The sequence below is a fragment of the Gnatocerus cornutus genome, chromosome 7 (assembly GCF_029298725.1).
Source record: "Gnatocerus cornutus isolate USDA-ARS CGAHR chromosome 7, icGnaCorn1.1, whole genome shotgun sequence".
In the NCBI taxonomy this organism is placed as follows: domain Eukaryota; kingdom Metazoa; phylum Arthropoda; class Insecta; order Coleoptera; family Tenebrionidae; genus Gnatocerus; species Gnatocerus cornutus.
Window position 1 is genome coordinate 9,553,948 of NC_142239.1, and position 20,456 is coordinate 9,574,403.

Genomic DNA, 20,456 nt, shown 5'->3' on the forward strand with positions numbered 1-20,456 from the left:
TTATTGGGGCACAGAAAAACACTGCTTTTAATTACAATCAACTAATTTACCATCGCACTCAACAGTAGCGACATCTACAAACTTCAAAGGGGCCTTCAAAAAAGGTAAAAGTGCAAAAAAATCGTAGTAGAATGAAACCTATTGGAAAATGTTGAGAATATTACAAAAATAAAAGGAAAAATAAATTACGGTCGATTCGAGATCGGGAAGTGGGAGAGGGTGGGTTTTTAAGGGTTAAAATCGGTTTATCTCGATTTCCGGCAAAACTACAAGTTTATGGAAAAAAGTTAAATGGCAAAGTTGTAGGTAATAAAAAGATCTACAACTTTTATATTTACACTTTTTTCTCATAACCTCAAAATTCACATGAAAAACTCAAAAAACCACGTTTTTGGTTTTTATTTTTCTTTTACAAAAAATTTTTTTTTTTATGAAATTTGGTGAGAACTTACCTTTGTATATAATAAATACACAAGAATTTTTTGGATTTGAAAAATTCATTTTTTCTTCTTATTTTTATTTAATACCGAAAAAGCACCCTAATTTTCAATCGAAAATTCACGCGTCAAAATATCAGCTTTTTTAAAAAAGTTGGTGGGCTTTTTATTCGTTGAAATCTCTACTTTCTGATAGTGTAATAAAAAATATACGTCGCTATGGAAAATATTTTCAAAAAATTTAAAAAACGAAAAAATCTCGAATCGAAAAATTATTTTTCTATCATTATGTACAATTTTGAGCTATTTATTAATATTAACACTGTAATTACTCATTTAGCGTATGATTCTAAGTTACATTGATTAACAAAAAAATTTTCAATCAAAAGATACTACTATAATTAACAAACAACTAAGTTAATAATGTGTATATTTGATAAAACATCTACAATTTGATTGCTCTGGCATTTAAATTAACAGAGTTACAGTTTCAACATATTTTTTCCAAAAGTTTATAGTTTATTCCCAAAATAAAAAAATTAAAAATTTGACATTTTTGATCTGTAATAGCATTTTTTTTCGCAGTTAATTGTATATTAATTACTGTACGTCTAAATTAGTAATCTCCTCAATTTTCATGTTTGTTAAAAATACAGCCCTTAATACATATATAATTTAAACAGTTAACGTTTTAAAAAAAAAATTAAATTTTCCAAAATTAGTACGTTTTGCTGTAGAATTTTGAAATTTAGCAGACTTAGTAATTAAGTTCAAAGTAGTAATTTTGCCAAATTTGATTGCTTTGGCATTAAAATTGTTAGAGATGCAGCCCTTATTAGACAAATCTTTCAGATTTCTGTTCAATCAAAAAATTAAATTTTCCAAAATTAGTACCTTTTGCTGTATAATTTTGAAATCTGGCATATTTAGTAATTAAATCTGAAATAATAGCCTTGCTAAATTTCATTGTTTTGTCATTAAAATAGACCCATATATTTTTTCCAAAAGTTTTTGGTTCTTTTTCAAAATAAAAAATTCCAAAATTTGACTTCCTTGGTTTATATTCTGCAATTTAGCACAGTTAATAAATAAGTCTAAATTAGTAACTTCCTCAAATTTTATTGTTTGGCGTTAAAACTGACCGAGATAAAACCCCTAATAAATAATTTTTACAATTTTTGGTCCACTCAAAAAAATTATAAAAAATTTTCAAATTCAGCATCTTTTGCTGCATAACTTTAAAGTTTCTTATGGTTAGTAACTAAGTCCAAATTAGTAACTTTGCCAAATTTGATTGCTTTGGCATTAAAATTGTTAGAGTTACAAGCATTAACATATTTTATCAAAAATTTCTAGTTCCATCAATTTAAAAAATTTCGAAATGTGTTTCTTTTGATCGATAATATTGTAATTTGGCACAATTAATAAATAAGTCTAGATTAAAAACCTCCCGAAATTTCATTGCTAGAATCGGAAAACGGCGAAGGAATACCATCAAAGAGACAGAAATTATTGAACTAAAAAATATTCCGAACGAACATTTATATAGTATGAGATTTTTTTTATGAGAAAAATATAATAAAACTGTAATAAACCAGCTTTTTTACTGGAAAAAAAATTATAACATCCTCATTTTTTAGATAAAATTCCCTTTAAATCCCAGCTTGAATATTTTTAACAACCATTTTCCCACGTTTTACTTTGCAATCTTAATGTTTGATGGATTGAAAATTTTTTTGTTTATCAATGTAACATAGAATCATACGCTAAATAAGTAATTACAGTGTTAATATTAATAAATCGCTCAAAATTGTACATAATGATAGAAAAATAATTTTTCGGTTCGAGTTTTTTTCGTTTTTTAAATTTTTTGAAAATATTTTCCATAGTGACGTATATTTTTTATTACACTGTCAGAAAGTAGAGATTTCAACGAATAAAAAGCCCACCAACTTTTTTTAAAAAGCTGATATTTTGACGCGTGAATTTTCGGTTGAAAATTAGGGTGCTTTTTCGGTATTAGATAAAAATAAGGAGAAAAAATTAATTTTTCAAATCCAAAAAATTCTTGTGTATTTGGTATATACAAAGGTAAGTTCTCACCAAATTTCATAAAAAAAAAATTCGTAAGATAATAAAAAACCAAAAACGTTGTTTTTTGAGTTTTTCATGTGAATTTTGAGGTTATGAGAAAAAAGTGTAAATACAAAAGTTGTAGATCTTTTTATTACCTACAACTTTGCCATTTAACTTTTTTCCATAAGACTTGTAGTTTTGCCGGAAATCGAGATAAACCGATTTTAACCCTTAAAAACCCACCCTCTCCCACTTCCCGATCTCGAATCGACCGTAATTTATTTTTCCTTTCATTTTTGTAATATTCTCAACATTTTCCAATAGGTTTCATTCTACTACGATTTTTTTTGGTTTCAAAAATTATCGACCCTGGTCCATACTGTGGGTTTCGATTTTTCAACTGACATTTGAAGTTAACCTCAAACATGGTGTAAAGTAAGTTTTGAGAAATAAACTGTTCTAAACTCCGTTTTTTTTTTTTTTAAAACCACCCACACCGCAATCTTCCCCTGCATTACAACCGGCAACGTTGCCTAGGGAGATTTTTGGTGAAAAAATAGTTGTCAAAATTCTGACATTTCTGAAAATTAGGCAGTGTTTCCGTTAAAAACGTTTCTTTTACAGCCTGTTGGATTGCAAATCAAAGGATTTAATAGTGAAAAGACTCGGCACAGCCTGAAAGGCCTTTTTGTGTAATCAAATTGTCAATTAGGCAACTAACCTATTTGATTTTATCACCAAAAAGTCACCATCGAAGACGTTGCCGGTTGTAAAGTGGTGTGAGAGTGCGATGTTGGTGGTTTTTTAATAAAAAAAACGGACTTAGCTGTGATTTAAAACCTGAAAATCAAAAAATCCCCGAGAGAAGAATGTTTTTGGCGATTTCCGAGCCCAAACCTCTCACTCCGATGAGCAAGACATCGGCGGCTCGCAGTCTACGAAAAGTTAGGTTAGGTTTTATTTTGGTGTTATTTTCACTCACTTTTCCTGAGATTCTATCCCCCATAGGCGGATTTGTCGGTCGTAAAGCTCCGCTTCGTCCGTTGATAACTGCTTTTCTGACATTCTGTTCTTGAAGAAAATTCGCTTTAATTACATTAATTTAATCAGCGGTTGTTGGGTGTTTGTTACTGGAGAGGTGCCAACCGTCACCGGAAAAATCCCTAGTTGTACAATTTTTTTCCAATTTTTACAGTTTTGGGGCCGTGTTTCAATAAATTGAACGTGGATGTGGTTTAGTTTGATGCTAATTCAGTTTTTTCAAACAGATTTGTGCTGGGGATTGGAAATTCTCCGGAAATTTCCGTTTTGACATTGGGACGCCATCTTGTTTTGCAGACGTCACATGTCAACATTGTCAACAATAAGAATGTTGAATTTGTAAATACAGTTTTGTAATTAAACACGTTTTGTGGGAAATTTCCGACATGGAAACAAGTATTGCACTGATGGCTGATCAACTAGTGGTAAGTCTCTCCTCTTTAATATCTCTTCAGGTGTTTGAAATTTGTTCCCTAGGTGAAATTCGTGGAAGTCTTGGACAGGTACCCGTGCAACGAAGACATCGAGTGCAAATACATGTTTAACAATAACTACAAAATCCAAGATGGGGACCGAATCGCAATATTTAAAATGGGTTGGAATTCGTTGAAAAACTACATCCTGTTTGAGTGGGCGGTGGACTCTTCCCCAGCTGGTGTCCATTTTGTGATTTTTAGCAGTAAGAAACACAATAATGTTGTTAATTTCCATCACTAATTCGTCTCTAGGGTTTGATCTACCCAACGCCCCCAATGAAATCGACGATTTGTACCAATTCTGCTACATAAGTGGAGAGAATGTGGTCCAAGGAATCAGCACCCCATTCCAAATTTACTCAGCGGAGTCGAAATCCACAGTAAATTTAACCGACTCTTTAAAAAACGAGAACCATTGTTTACACTTGAAACAAATGCTGGCGGTGAAAGACCGAGAAATCTTAAAACTCAAAGAAGAAAACGCCATTTTAAAAGAATCTATTAAAGCACTAGTGGATCAAAGAAAGTTCACGAAGAGTCAGTGCTACGACGAGGATATAAACGGGTTGAAAGAAGTCACCACAAAGTTGAAGAGCGCGGTTTTAGCTCAACAGAAGGAGCTCGAGTCGTTGAAAATAGAAATGAAGAAAGATAAAGCCGAGTATAAAAATCTCTTATTGGAGAAAATCATCGCGGAGAAAAAATTCGATGCTATTAGTGGTAAGAAGGAGGGGTGTGGGAGTAAAAGACGGAATTTTGACATTGACTTAGGAAGTCTTCAGCCGCTTCCGCCGTTCCCGTTTCAGAGTCCGGACCAGTAAAGATCTATTCACACTAGAAATGCGACGTGGTGTTTTCTAATGTGAATCGATCTTCACAAATATTTGTCTACCTGAAGTATGTAATTTATGCGTGTATATAGAAATGACTAGCTTAGTCAGAGCGAAGTGGAACTAATAAATCGATTCTCATTACTGAATAGTTTTTTTATATAGTGACGGGCTAAAAGAACTTGAAAGTAAATTTTTGTTGTGTAAATCAGGATTTCAAACATACACTTAATGGTAGGTTAAACAATGACAATGTTTTTTTCCGGAAGCTAAAATTACGTGTCTTGGAGTCTCAGTATATTTCATCTATTTTTGAATGTATGAGCACCTATAATTAATTCCCTCCTTTGTATTACTAGTAGTTCAATAACTTAGTTACTTAATTTTCAACCCGTTGTACAATGGCGAAAAAGTGTATGTACAGGGTATTTATAAATGATTCTAGCATCAAGGCTAAATTTGCCGCTCATTTGACAACTGACATTTGCAGTTAACCTCAAACATCGAGCAAAGTTGTTCTAGTTGTGATTTAAAACCTGAAAATCAAAACTATAACATTAACAACTAACATTATAAATAATTTTCAAGATAGTTTTATTCACTGGGACAACAAAGCGGCAAAATAGTGTGCGACAGGAATTCCAAAGCCACGCTTGATGCTAGAAACATTTATAAAGATTTTGTGCTAGTGTAATTTGGTCTCTACGTCTACGAATGCTGGGATTCTTCGCGACTCTAGAATTTTTTATATACATATTTAGATTCGACAAAATTTTTCCAACAAGATTTTCTTGGATGTCTTCAATTCTACATATTCTTTTGATTTTCAAGGTTCTTTACATTCTTCAGAAGACGTTCACGATTCTAAAATTTCCCAAGTTTCTTTTAGAGTCTAGAATTCTCTAAGATATTCCACTATTTTTTTAGATTTCGTTTGAATTTAATGGATCTTTCCATTTTATAGATATTTATTAATTTCAATACAATTCTTCAAAATTCTGTATTAATATCAAAAAGATTTGCCAAAAATCTCTAAAATTTTCATGATAACAAAACTTTTCTGATTTTTCTAGGAATGTCCAATTTTTTCTCGATTCTCTATTGTTTTTGTTTTTTTTATTTATTCAAGTTTGTTAGTAAAATTATTATAAGCCTCTAGAATTTTCCAGGATCTTCTATGATTCTTCAGATTTTAAAGTGAGCTGCATGGATTCTTTCTCTAGAGTTCCTTAAAATTGTTCCATAATTTTTTATGAATCTTAAATTCAAAAAAATGTATATTGAGTTTTATGGATTGTTTCATTATTTTTCAGATATTTGAACTACTCTAGAATTCTTTAATTTTTTCCAAAATTGTCTACGATTCTCAAAAAATGTTTTTGATTTCCAGGACGCTTCCGATTTTTCTAGGACTTTTTCAAGAACTTTTCAATTTTTATTAGATGTTTATAATTTCATCAAGGTTCTCTATATCTAGAGAATTCTCTATTATTTTTCACGACTCCTAGATTCTATATAAAATTCTTTATATGGTTTGAATTCTTTTGCTTTTTTTTGGTTTATCATTCAAATTTTCCATGATTCTTTAAATTCTCCAAGTCTCCAAAATTTCCCAACATGCTTTAATTCACCGTTTTTCCGCAACAGGTTTATGTTAATTTTGCGGTGTCGCATGTAGCATGAGCGCCTTTTTTCATCACCCTGTATATCGTCGGCTTAAGTTGTTAAGTTTCTAAATCCATTTTTGAACAAATCCGTTTTCAATTTTATAAAAAGGTGCAGCGTTGGATTTTTTGCTATATTATTACTTCAGAATCAAGAAACAATCTATTTTCATTCCCCAAATTTTCAAATTTCAGATTTGACAAGAAATACAAATTTCTCGACCTCCGTTCAAAAAAATTCGAAATGAAACTTAACGACTTTGGCCGATAATATTTCAAATTCTTTAGTGTTCTTAAAATCCTTTATGATTTCCTAAAATTCTTTAAGATTCTTGAGAATTTTCTATGAATCCCAGGGTCTTCTAATTTTTCAAAAAATGTCCAGTTTTCTACGGATTTTTTAAGAAAATTCGCTTGATTTTTAGACATTTCGCCTGAGTTTTTCAAGATTAATGAAAATTCTCTAAATTTGTTGTGATTCTTAGATTCTTTGTAGATAAGTACAGTCTATTTCACCAACTTATCCCGATCTCTCATAAAAATTTAAGAGTACGGTTCAAGTACCGACATCCCGCTCTGTCTGTATTTGACAGAGTACGCTGTCAAATATTACTTTATTTTTAAAAATTTAAATTCTCATTATTTTGTTCCAAGTCAGGTTCAGTGAGTCACGGGTACTAATCCCTCAGGTACTCAAGTGAACTTACATGGAGGTAAATTTTTTTATGTTTTAGAGTAAATTTTGTGCAATTCTTTAGTGATTTTTGTGTTCTATTGTTGTCGGTGTTCGCATTCCTAGTTGCACCCTGAGAGCTGATCTAACACTCGGCATATTTGAGAGCTTCTGTCTCTCTTTACTTCTTAAATTGGAAAAGAACAGAGAGAAACACAATCTTAATGCTATACGTTCTTGGTTTGCTTTAGCTTCAGTTATCAGATAGAAAGAGATAAAACCATAAACGTATTTCATTTCTTGCTATGAACGCTTTTATGAGAGATCGGGATAAGTTAATGAAACAGACTGTATGCCTTAAATTCCACAAATTTTGTAGATTTATTTAGTTTATTCAAGTTTTCTTTGATTCTTTAAATTCTTCAGATTTTCAGGATTCTTTGGCATTTTCCATGAGTATTTAAAAGTCTAAAATTTTACAGGATTTATAAGATTTTTCAAAATTGTATTTATCGAGGTTAATGTGTTATTCTTACATAAATTATTTACATATTTTACTTCCTCTAGGAGTCTTGAAAATCCCAGAATTCCCAGAATTCTTCTGATTTTTTGTGTCCAGATTTTTTAGGACCTTTTTATTTATCCGGTTTTCTTACAATTCTCTTGTTTTATTATTAATCATAGAATTCACTCACAATCTCTAGAACTGTCACTAAACAGTAAAATCCACAGATCTCTTTGATCAGAAACAGAATCCCTAAAAATCGACACATAGCCAATTCGCCGAAGTGTTTTTTTCACAGGGCTGCCAACCACTAATTCGCATTCCAAAATTGCAAAAATGCGCTAATGCAAGTAAATAACAACTAAACTGCAGCTCATTATTTTCACTCCACTTTTTTAGGAGTAAATCAGATTTTTCAATGTTTCGAGAGAAAATTATAAAGAAAACTTTTGAGGTTAACTTACCCGTTATCACGTTCTCAATGCTTGGTGCACCAACATCTCACATTAATTAGAAAATGAATTAAAGATTTGTTCTTAAAAAGAAGATTTGAATAAAGATGTCAAGGACAAACGCTTTGGTGCCAACCGCTACCGATAAAAATTACTAACAACAACGAAAGTGAAAGTGATACGTGACTAGCAATCGTCAAATTAGATGCGATCTTATCTTAATAACTGAATTATTGTGTAAACCGGCCCTTACTAATAGTAGTTTGGATAACTTTTTTACCAATAACTGTCACTAATTTTGACAGTTTGGGGTTTTTGGTGCGCACAGGTTGGCGGTGATCATATGACCTCCTCATATGACAGTTGTGGGCTTGTGTCTGAATCATTGCCAACACTAATTTTAGACTCGTTACGTATGTTTGTGTTAATTTTTTAGTTACATAAACAAAATCGACCATCTCAGGGCAAAATTTCATGGTACTAGTGTTTCCCATGTGCTACCACCTTTAACACCCAGTTTGGACCCTCCGGATTTTCACAAGTACGTTAAAAATGATTCATCAAAGTTGGTACTAATATAGTGAGTTGTATCGTTTCGCGTTAAAAAATCAGAAATTTCGTCAGTTCGTCAGTACTAAAGTAACGTGGTAAGAATAACACTTTTAAAAATACTTTGCTAGGCCTATTCTTAGTCACAGGTAGTGCAGTTGAAAATACTCAATGATAATCACATGCCAGCTCCATTCCCGTCAATTTGCTTTAATTAATTCATTTCTGACACGCAGTTTTGGTTTTGTAGGCTTCGATTTGGTCGTCTTCGTGGGTGCAATGAGACTTCGCCACCTCCCAAAAGAAATTCTTTAAATAATCAAAGTGACTTTATCCGTCAACTGTCTGTCAGCGTTTGAATATTGTTTAAAATGTCTGAGGATGGGTTTTCTGACTGCTTCGAAGAGCCCAATATGGAAATACAAATTGACACCCTCATGGGCACGTCGTTTGACATGAGAGTCTCCTCTACAGACACCATCAGGGAGATCAAGCAGAGGATCCAACGAGTTGAAGGTTTGAATCTCTACTTTAGTTCAAGGTAACTGATAGGGGTCCATTTGATAAAGAGAAATTTCGAATTTTTGCGCAGAGAATGGACCTCTATCAAGTGACTCACTGCATTAGTAACAATAACGGTGTTATTGCGACTTTGCTCAATTTTTCAGAATCTTGAGTCTCTGCGTCACCGACCAGTTCTTACAGAAATTCAATTTATTGTAAACAATCGTGATAAAGCTTTGGAATGTTAATTGCTTGGAGTCATTTTGACCAGAATCTGGCAGGTTTTTTGTGATGATGACAAACCATCGGAAAATTCACTGGCGCCCGTGAAAACTAACAATTTTTATGATAATCTAAACACTCTGGAGTAAAATTTCACCATAATGACCCTCATAAAATCCTCTACTAATTTTGGTGGATTTGTTTCAGGGCGTTCGTTTATTCGTTGTTTAATTCATTTGGGAGACAGAATAGTCTTTATTGTTTGTATATTCTATTTTTGAAAACTCTAGTTTATTTAGGGTAATAACGTTGGAATCTTGATGTATTAACTTTGGTGTTTTTAAGATGAGAAGATTGGCATCATTGTCCCCCTAGAATCAAGGTGAAACATAGAGGAAGCTGAGGAAGGCTGTGCTTTCGTCGTAATTCTAGATAGTGTGTCACACTTAATATTAATACTCACTCTTTTTGAGTTGAAATTAAATATAAGGCCTTAAATTTGATTCTAGGCAATTTTTCTGAATAATTTAATTAACAAATCATGGCAAAATGGCCCTATTTACAAAACCGCAGAAGATTAGTCTGGATTTGGCCTTCAACATCTTCCAGAACAGAACATGCAAAATTATACATTATATGCAACATTGAATATTCCTAAATCATTAGTTTTAATGAAAAAAAATGTCCAAATTTGGAATCATCAAATAAAAATTTCTGAAATCTCAGTTTCGTTAAAAGAAATTGAAATTCGAGGCAGTCAATAAGCAAGTCGCGAATAGTAACACGTCTAAATTTTATTACTGTAATATTTTAAATTGCCAGAATTACAGCTTGTAATAAAAAATGTTCGAAATTTTTAGTCATTTGTTGAATAAAACCGGTATTTTCAGATTTAAATTTTTGAAATTTGGCACTGTTCATAAGGAAGTTCAAAGTAGTAACATTGCAAAATTTCATTACTGTAGCACTAAAATTACCAGAATTACAAGTTTAAATAAAAAAACTTCTAAATTTTGGGTCATTTTGAAAATTAAAATTTCTAAAATCGGTCTTTTTTGGTAAAAAAATTGAAATTTGGAGCAATCAATAACCAAGTCGCGAATAGTAAAAAGTCCAAATTTCCTTTCTGTAACATTTAAATTGCCCGAATTACTGATTATTAATTAAAAATGTTTGAAACTTTTAGTCATTTCTAGAATATAAAATTTCTAAAACAGGTGTTTTTGGATGTAATTTTTTTTAATTCCGCCAAATTAATAAGCAAGTTTGAAGTAACATTGCAAAATTTCATTACTGTAGTACTAAAATTACCAGAATTACAAGTTTAAATAAAAAAACTTCTAAATTTTGGGTCATTTTGAAAATTAAAATTTCTAAAATTAATCTTTTTTGGTAAAAAAATTGAAATTTGGAGCAGTCAATAACCAAGTCGCGAATAGTAAAAAGTCCAAATTTTATTACTGTACATTTAAATTGGTCGAATTACTGATTATTAATTAAAAATGTTTGAAACTTTTAGTCATTTCTTGAATATAAAATTTCTAAAACAGGTGGTTTTGGATATAATTTTTTTTAATTCCGCCAAATTAATAAGCAAGTTTGAAGTAGTAACATTGCAAAATCTCATTACTGCAACACTAAAATTACCAAAATCATAAGTTTAAATAAAAAACTTCTAAATTTTGGGTAATTTTGAAAATTAAAATTTCTAAAATTAGTCTTTTTTGGTAAAAAAATTGAAATTTGGAGCAGTCAATAACCAAGTCGCGAATAGTAAAAAGTCCAAATTTCATTACTGTAACATTTAAATTGCCCGAATTACTGATTATTAATTAAAAATGTTTGAAACTTTTAGTCATTTCTTGAATATAAAATTTCTAAAACAGGTGGTTTTGGATATAATTTTTTTTAATTCCGCTAAATTAATAAGCAAATTTGAAGTAGTAACATTGCAAAATCTCATTTCTGCAACACTAAAATTACCAAAATCATAAGTTTAAATAAAAGAACTTCTCTAAATTTTGGGTAATTTTGAAAATTAAAATTTCTAAAATTAGTCTTTTTTGGTAAAAAAATTGAAATTTGGAGCAGTCAATAACCAAGTCGCGAATAGCAAAAAGTCCAAATTTCCTTACTGTAACATTTAAATTACTCGAATTACTGATTATTAATTAAAAATGTTTGAAACTTTTAGTCATTTCTAGAATATAAAATTTCTAAAACAGGTGTTTTTGGATACAAATTTTTTTAATTCCGCCAAATTAATAAGCAAGTTTGAAGTAACATTGCAAAATTTCATTACTGTAGCACTAAAATTACCAGAATTACAAGTTTAAATAAAAAAACTTCTAAATTTTGGGTCATTTTGAAAATTAAAATTTCTAAAATTAGTCTTTTTTGGTAAAAAAATTGAAATTTGGAGCAGTCAATAACCAAGTCGCGAATAGTAAAAAGTCCAAATTTCATTACTGTAACATTTAAATTGGCCAAATTACAGCTTATTAATAAAAAATGTTTGAAACTTTTAGTAATTTCTAGAATATAAAATTTCTAAAACAGGTGTTTTTGGATGTAATTTTTTTTAATTCCGCCAAATTAATAAGCAAGTTTGAAGTTACATTGCAAAATTTCATTACTGTAGCACTAAAATTACCAGAATTACAAGTTTAAATAAAAAAACTTCTAAATTTTGGGTCATTTTGAAAATTAAAATTTCTAAAATTAGTCTTTTTTGGTAAAAAAATTGAAATTTGGAGCAGTCAATAACCAAGTCGCGAATAGTAAAAAGTCCAAATTTCATTACTGTAACATTTAAATTGGCCAAATTACAGCTTATTAATAAAAAATGTTTGAAACTTTTAGTAATTTCTAGAATATAAAATTTCTAAAACAGGTGTTTTTGGATACAAATTTTTTTAATTCCGCCAAATTAATAAGCAAGTTTGAAGTAACATTGCCAAATTTCATTACTGTAGCACTAAAATTATCAGAATTACAAGTTTAAATAAAAAAACTTCTAAATTTTGGGTCATTTTGAAAATTAAAATTTCTAAAATTAGTCTTTTTTGGTAAAAAAATTGAAATTTGGAGCAGTCAATAACCAAGTCGCGAATAGTAAAAAGTCCAAATTTCCTTACTGTAACATTTAAATTACTCGAATTACTGATTATTAATTAAAAATGTTTGAAACTTTTAGTCATTTCTAGAATATAAAATTTCTAAAACAGGTGTTTTTGGATACAAATTTTTTTAATTCCGCCAAATTAATAAGCAAGTTTGAAGTAGTAACATTGCAAAATTTCATTACTGTAGCACTAAAATTACCAAAATCATAAGTTTAAATAAAAAAACTTCTAAATTTTAGGTCATTTTGAAAATTAAAATTTCTAAAATTAATCTTTTTTGGTGAAAAAAATTGAAATTTGGAGCAGTCAATAACCAAGTCGCGAATAGTAAAAAGTCCAAATTTTCTTACTGTAACATTTAAATTACTCGAATTACTGATTATTAATTAAAAATGTTTGAAACTTTTAGTCATTTCTAGAATATAAAATTTCTAAAACAGGTGTTTTTGGATATAATTTTTTTTAATTCCGCCAAATTAATAAGCAAGTTTGAAGTAGTAACATTGCGAAATTTCATTACTGTAGCACTAAAATTACCAATATCATAAGTTTAAATAATAGAACTTCTAAATTTTAGGTCATTTTGAAAATTAAAATTTCTAAAATTAATCTTTTTTGGTGAAAAAAATTGAAATTTGGAGCAGTCAATAACCAAGTCGCGAATAGTAAAAAGTCCAAATTTCATTACTGTAACATTTAAATTGGCCAAATTACAGCTTATTAATAAAAAATGTTTGAAACTTTTAGTAATTTCTAGAATATAAAATTTCTAAAACAGGTGTTTTTGGATGTAATTTTTTTTAATTCCGCCAAATTAATAAGCAAGTTTGAAGTTACATTGCAAAATTTCATTACTGTAGCACTAAAATTACCAGAATTACAAGTTTAAATAAAAAAACTTCTAAATTTAGGGTCATTTTGAAAATTAAAATTTCTAAAATTAGTCTTTTTTGGTAAAAAAATTGAAATTTGGAGCAGTCAATAACCAAGTCGCGAATAGTAAAAAGTCCAAATTTCATTACTGTACATTTAAATTGGTCGAATTACTGATTATTAATTAAAAATGTTTGAAACTTTTAGTCATTTCTAGAATATAAAATTTCTAAAACAGGTGGTTTTGGATATAATTTTTTTTAATTCCGCCAAATTAATAAGCAAGTTTGAAGTAACATTGCCAAATTTCATTACTGTAACACTAAAATTATTAAAATCATAAGTTTAAATAAAAAAACTTCTAAATTTTGGGTCATTTTGAAAATTAAAATTTCTAAAATTAGTCTTTTTTGGTAAAAAAAATTGAAATTTGGAGCAGTCAATAACCAAGTCGCGAATAGTAAAAAGTCCAAATTTCATTACTGTAACATTTAAATTGCCCGAATTACTGATTATTAATTAAAAATGTTTGAAACTTTTAGTCATTTCTTGAATATAAAATTTCTAAAACAGGTGGTTTTGGATATAATTTTTTTAATTCCGCCAAATTAATAAGCAAGTTTGAAGTAGTAACATTGCAAAATCTCATTACTGCAACACTAAAATTACCAAAATCATAAGTTTAAATAAAAAACTTCTAAATTTTGGGTCATTTTGGAAATTAAAATTTCTAAAATTAGTCTTTTTTGGTAAAAAAAATTGAAATTTGGAAGAGTCAATAACCAAGTCGCGAAGAGTAAAAAGTGCAAATTTCATTACTGTAACATTTAAATTGCCCGAATTACTGATTATTAATAAAAAATGTTCGAAATTTTTAGTCATTTCTAGAATATAAAATTTCTAAAACAGGTGTTTTTGGATATAATTTTTTTTTTAATTCCGCCAAATTAATAAGCAAGTTTGATGTAGTAACATTGCAAAATCTTATTACTGCAACACTAAAATTACCAAAATCATAAGTTTAAATAAAAGAACTTCTCTAAATTTTGGGTAATTTTGAAAATTAAAATTTCTAAAATTAGTCTTTTTTGGTAAAAAAAATTGAAATTTGCAGAAGTCAATAAGTAAGTAACGAATAGTAGCAGGTCCAAATTTCATTGCTATAACATTTAAATTGGTCGAATTACGAATTATTAATAAAAAAATGTACGAAATTTTAATCATGTAAATTTTTGAAATTCGGCAAAGTCAAAAATCAAGTTCCAAGAAGTAACATTTCCAAATTTCATTACTGTAACACTAAAATTCAGTAAAAAAATCGCAATTTTGACCCAGTTTCGTAATAAAAATTTCTAAAATGAGTCTATTTTGTTGAAAAAAATCGAAGTAAGTCACAAATACTAGCAGGTCCTGTAACATTTATATTAATCGAATTACAGATCTTAATTAAAAATTGAAATTTTTAGTCATTTTCAGTATAACAGGCATTTCACATTTTGACTATAATTATTGTTTTTCGATATAAATTTTGATACTGTATAAATCATGAATCCAAAAATTTCTTTTCCTAAAGATTAAATTTCGGAAATTTGAGAGCAAATTCTAAATAAACAGAAGCACGAAAAAAACGAAATATGAGAGCATGAAACATGAAAAGTCACTACCCGAACTTTAATCGGCCATAACTCACTTATTTGTTGTCGGTACGTGAATTTTCAACCCGAATTTGGAATCTGCGTGAAATTCTGCGTAAAATGAGCCCCTATAACTTAAGTTTTCTCCAAAAGTAAGCGAAATATTGACCGAAGTATGTGTTCAGTTTTTGTCATATATTTATTTTAATTCCGGGAAGTGTAGTCAAAATTGCATTTTTATATTATTATGTTTTGCGACACATCCTGTATAAATTATATAAATGAAAAATTGGGCTTTTTTCGTAAAGTTGACATTTTATTTGTTAGTGTTGATCAAATTGTGTCATAGCCTAGTAGTCTCGATAGAAAATGATCCTTATAACATGAGATTAATCGGACATTCTCAGTTTTTATATTTTTTCCTACGACCCCATATGAAAGTGACATTTTCCACACGGTTAAATCACTCCGAAAGTTGATGTTTTCGTACATCCAATTCCGAAAGTAAAAGTCACTAGTGTGATATGAATATATCCGCACAGACCTGTCAAAATTGACAGTTATTTTCAAATACAAATGCAACTTCTGAATTTTTGTCTCAAATATCTAGACGTTTCACTATAAAACAACTTGCATAATGATAAAAATTAATTGGTTAGGTCGGTTTTGACAAATCAGTTTTGACAGGTTTGTGCGGATATATTCATATCACACTAGTGACTTTTACTTTCGTAAATGGATGTACGAAAACATCAACCATCTAACTATGTAGAATACGTCACTTTTATATGAGGTCGCAGAAAAATGACATTTAGAATAGATAAGAAATGAACTATTGTCAAGACTTATGGTTTCTTCCTGATGATGGAAGGTCGTAGGAAAAATAGTGTACACAACTCGTCGGAAAGTGTCTTTCTTGCACTCGTGTAATATCTGAATTCGGCGGGCAATTCCCACTCGTGCAAAATTGGTCACTTTCCGTACTTGTTATGTAAATATCTATTTCGGTGTCAATTAACCGTGTGCAAAATGCCACTTTCTCATGGGGTCGTAGGAACTTAGTGATTTTTATCGGTAACAATTGGCAGCGAAAGCGCTTGACCTTGACTCAACTGTGGCATGTGTAGAAGTTAATCTTGCGTCTCACGCAAGATTGCCAAAACTTGTTAAATCATTATTGAAACCTCTCTTTTGCAACAAATTTTTAATTAATTATTGATTAATACACTTAACTTTGGCAACCTCAAAAATGGCCACCTTCAATTTTCCCCTAAATTTTCTCCCTAAAGAATTGAAAGCCCGATTTACACCCAAAAATTTTCGAAAATTTACGCAGGAGAGTGGACTGATAGCAATGAGCTGCATTTTAGGTATCTATAAGAGAACTAAAAGTAGGAAATTTTATTTTTTAAGAATTGGCAGAACTAATTAGTCTGGCTGTTACCTGTTTCATGTCAAGTTCTTGGTCAATTTTACATTGCCGATTTTACGATTCGTGTTTAATAAATTGCTGCGTGAATAAAAAATGTATCAATATAATTAATAACAATATAATAACAATATATGTACCTAAATATAATGGATGTGAATACAGGTTGTGAGGTTAGGTTACGTTAGGTGAAACTCAATAAATGTCAAATTTTAAATTGAATTTGAAAATAGGTATTTTTTAATTTGATTATTTTTTTAAATATTTTTTTGTTAAAAGTACAACATATTACACATTTCTGAATCAAGAAAATTATTATCTTCCAAATTATGAAAAAACAATATTTAAAAAAAAATATATTTAAAATAAGAAAGTTGAATATCGCCCAAAATATACTAAAACTATTAAAAAAAATCTAAAATCATCAGCTTATAGCAAATTAAAAGCCATTTAAATCATTTTTTTAATTTTTGAAATCGGTTCATAAATAAAAATTCTACAACGCCTGCCGTTTATTAAAAATCACCCTGTATATTCGCATAGACCTGTCAAAATTTCGTGTTAGAAACGACCTAACTAATTTTTACCATTATGCATGTTGTTTTGCAGTGAATCGTCTAGATATTTAAGACAAAAATTCAAGAGTTAAATATAATAGATGTGAATACAGGTTGTGAGGTTAGGTTACGTTAGGTGAAACTCAATAAATGTCAAATTTTAAATTGAATTTGAAAATAGGTATTTTTTAATTTGCTTATTTTTTTTTTAATATTTTTTTGTTAAAAGTACAACATATTACACATTTCTGAATCAAGAAAATTATTATCTTCCAAATTATGAAAAAACAATATTATTTTTGCACTCGTGCATCTACAATTACACTCGTGCGAAATTTGTCACTTTCCGCACTTGTTATGTAAATATCTATTTTGTAACGAAAAGGTCCGCGAAATGATTCATTTTCAGTTGAGACTACTGTATTATTATATAACAGGTGTTGAAAAAAAATGTAATGAAATGTTTGACCTGTCTTTTTTTTTTGAACACCTGCAGATAAAACGGATTTGTCATTTGTTTTAAATTTTTATCAGAAACAACACACAGAAAAGGTCTCCAGGAGCTCGACTTCAGGTCTGGACTAAATAAACAGTTTTCCAACTAGAAAACTATTTAACCTCCATCCTGCGACTCTTGCGTAATTAAACATTAGTTGAGGAGTCGCATGATTTCTAACAGTTATTTTCCTTCGTTTCCGCAGGAATTCCCATTCACCAGCAGAACCTCATCTTCCAATCGAAAGAATTGTCGGACTCTCGGCGTTTGTGCGATGCAGGCATCAAAAACGGCTCTATTATCAAGCTCGTGACGGCCATGAAAGGCGGCCCCATATCGACCCGGCGCTTATCGGTGAGCTGCGAACACCACATGATGCTCAAAGAACTAAAAGAACTCCTGGAGAACACGAGGTACCGTTTTCACCACTCTTTCCTCCCTTCACTCTCTCCTTCCAGGGACGAAATCGGAGATAAGTTGGCTCCCGGCTCCAAAGTCTCCGTGCTGGTTTTCAAGGAAGGCGACATCTTGAATTTACTGCGAGTCATCGAGAACGAGGACGGTTCGTACTCCCCGTACAGCGAAAAACCCATCGCGCCCCCGAGTAAACCGAGTCGAAAGGAAATCCAGACGGCTCTGTTCGAGAAGCTGGTGGAGGACACGGACATGATGGCGAAGATCTCGAATCTGCGCAAGAAGCTGGAGGATGTGAATTTGAAGAGGCAGTTGAGGAGTAACCGGGATAAGTGTTTCGGTGATGAGAAGAACGTGTCGTACAAACTTCTGACGGAGTGCACCAACGACATCTTGGACAACGTCGACTTGAAGATCTTCGAGAAGAGCGTGGAGGAGGAGAGTCAATCGGAGAGCGAAGAAGTCGCGTTAAAAGACAAACATCGGATAAAGACGAGGAAGGCGAAGTATAGTGAGAGCAAAGGCGCGAGGATCCATAAGAAAACGCGCGATGGAGAAGGGACTTCGAAGGACTCGGACCTGTGTCTTCCTTTCGGAGGGAACACGGTTCATCTGACGCGACTGGTGCTGTCCGAGGGCGTCGAAAGGCCCAAGAGTACCGACAGCATCGAACTGGAGGAAAATGCTCAAGATCTGTGGGAAATCCACGAACCGGCCTCGGAGCGCCTCAAGCACAGCGCGACGTGTAAATTCGGACTGTTGAAGCGGCGACAAAGCGTGGACTGCGGATATGAAGAAAACTCGCCGAAACAGGAAATCGGCGAGTACAACTATGGCAACTTCTTTCACCAATTTGTTAGTTCGCCCAGTGCGATTCCGCCACAATACGCACCAAAAGAGAGAGATTTATGCGACTATTACCTGCGGAAGAACCGATCGCCCTTATACGGAAGGAAGAGTAGAACCGATCCGACTGATAAACTTCCAGAGATTAAAAGCCATTTCGGGTGTTCCAGCATCCAAAGACTGAAGAACGACGCAGTAGGGAAAAGTTTAAGTGAAACCATCTTATCGGGGCATGACGAAAGTATAGACGAACTTTACGGTTATTACAATTTAGGATGTGCGACGGATTTGCTGGGTGAGAAGGTGAAGAAAGAAGTGGAGTTGCCGCCTGTGATAAAGAAGAAATCTAGGTGTAGCGAGTGCAATAAGCGCTTGAATATAACGAACATTTACAACTGTCGGTGTGGGAAAATTTTTTGTTCGCAACACAGGTATTCAGAAGTGCACCGTTGCAGCTACGATTACAAGACGGAAGGGAGGAAAATTCTCGAGCATCAAAACCCGCTAGTTACTGCCGACAAGATTAATCGAATCTAAAAGAGTGCCTGGATTTACTTATTTTATTATTTTTTCTTCAAATGCTGTAATTGTCCATCAGCGAAAAAATATACCGTTTACCTTTTTGCTTCACTATGCGTGCTAGAGTTATGTGTATTCTTTTTCATTTTAGGGATTAAACAACAACAGCTGCAAGCTGTATAATTGAGCACAAGCTTAAGTAATCAGCTTGGAAATTTATTAGACAACATTTGGAATGTCAATCATATTTATATTTTTAATCATTGATTGTTATTTCGGTTTTTTATTAATCTAATGGGCTAACTTAGAAGTCGGTATTTTTTGCAGTTCCTACAGTGTTGGAACCGTCCTCAAAAGTTGACAAAATCAAGCAAAAATAAGTTGTTATCTATATTTCGTGATTGATTACTGTGTTATTTTTAATCGATGTAAATATTTTCTGTAAAATATAACCCCACTTCGTAACTAAAATGGGAGTTTCAACAAAATCCAGTTGACCTGTCCTTTATCCAGTAAAAAACATTTCATTTTTGATAACTTAGAATGGAAAATAGGCGCTAGAATTTCTTCAGTTTTCATATAATACAAGGTTTTTCTAGCATCAAGGGGGGCTTTGGAATTCCTGTGCTGCGCTATTTTGCCGCTTTGTTTTCATACTGAATATAACTATACCATATTTCAGAATTATTGACATCTCAGTGTGCCTTGGAAATTCAAATTTATGTTGGCAAAATCTTCTAATATAAGCGTATTTAGTGTTCTTAGATTTATATTTATCCCTATGTGTATGTAATGTGTGTCACGTCAACTTAGAATCCAATTCATCAGAATCAATCAATTCATCAGATAAAAATGACATTTAGAATAGATAAGAAATGAATTATTGTCGAGACTTATGGTTTCTTCCTGATGATGAAAGTTCGTAGAAAAAATAGTGTACATAACTCGTCGGAAAGTGTCTTTCTTGCACTCTTGTCGGCTGGTGCCTCGTGCATCTACATTTACACTCGTGCGAAATTGGTCACTTTCCGCACTTGTTATATAATTACATTAAAGAACGTGTTTTATAATGGCCAATTTGGTGCATCAATGCCATTATAAAACAAGTTCTTTATACTATTTTTTCGAATTTGC

At 31.3% G+C, this 20,456-nt stretch overlaps 3 protein-coding genes across 5 annotated transcripts; 2 read left to right on the top strand and 1 right to left on the bottom strand.

The window, feature by feature from the left end:
* Positions 1 to 3,311: 3,311 nt before the first annotated feature.
* On the bottom strand, positions 3,312 to 3,786 carry LOC148170755 (SUMO-activating enzyme subunit 1-like). Its single transcript, XM_088042419.1, has 2 exons — positions 3,496 to 3,786; positions 3,312 to 3,448 (listed from the first exon to the last, which is right to left on the bottom strand). The coding sequence occupies exons 1-2, from the start codon at positions 3,576 to 3,578 to the stop codon at positions 3,361 to 3,363; spliced, it is 171 nt and encodes a 56-aa protein (XP_087898545.1). The 5' UTR covers positions 3,579 to 3,786; the 3' UTR covers positions 3,312 to 3,360.
* Positions 3,787 to 3,897: 111 nt separating this feature from the next.
* Positions 3,898 to 5,004, top strand: LOC148170756 (calcium-binding and coiled-coil domain-containing protein 2-like). Its single transcript, XM_088042417.1, has 3 exons — positions 3,898 to 3,979; positions 4,032 to 4,233; positions 4,283 to 5,004. Exons 1-3 carry the CDS (start codon positions 3,941 to 3,943, stop codon positions 4,849 to 4,851), a joined length of 810 nt encoding a protein of 269 aa, XP_087898543.1. The 5' UTR covers positions 3,898 to 3,940; the 3' UTR covers positions 4,852 to 5,004.
* A 3,463-nt stretch (positions 5,005 to 8,467) lies between these two features.
* LOC148170757 (AN1-type zinc finger protein 4-like) lies at positions 8,468 to 19,793 on the top strand. 3 transcript variants are annotated; one of them, XM_088041703.1, is made up of 4 exons: positions 8,469 to 8,695; positions 8,954 to 9,219; positions 17,749 to 17,956; positions 18,002 to 19,793. In XM_088041703.1, exons 2-4 carry the CDS (start codon positions 9,075 to 9,077, stop codon positions 19,338 to 19,340), a joined length of 1,692 nt encoding a protein of 563 aa, XP_087897829.1. In that variant the 5' UTR covers positions 8,469 to 8,695; positions 8,954 to 9,074; the 3' UTR covers positions 19,341 to 19,793. The 3 variants fall into 3 exon arrangements, with proteins under 3 accessions (XP_087897827.1, XP_087897829.1, XP_087897828.1); XM_088041701.1 differs by having other exon boundaries at positions 8,468 to 8,695; positions 17,749 to 19,793; XM_088041702.1 differs by lacking the exon at positions 8,469 to 8,695 and adding an exon at positions 8,702 to 8,801 and having other exon boundaries at positions 17,749 to 19,793.
* The last annotated feature ends 663 nt before the right edge of the window (positions 19,794 to 20,456 follow it).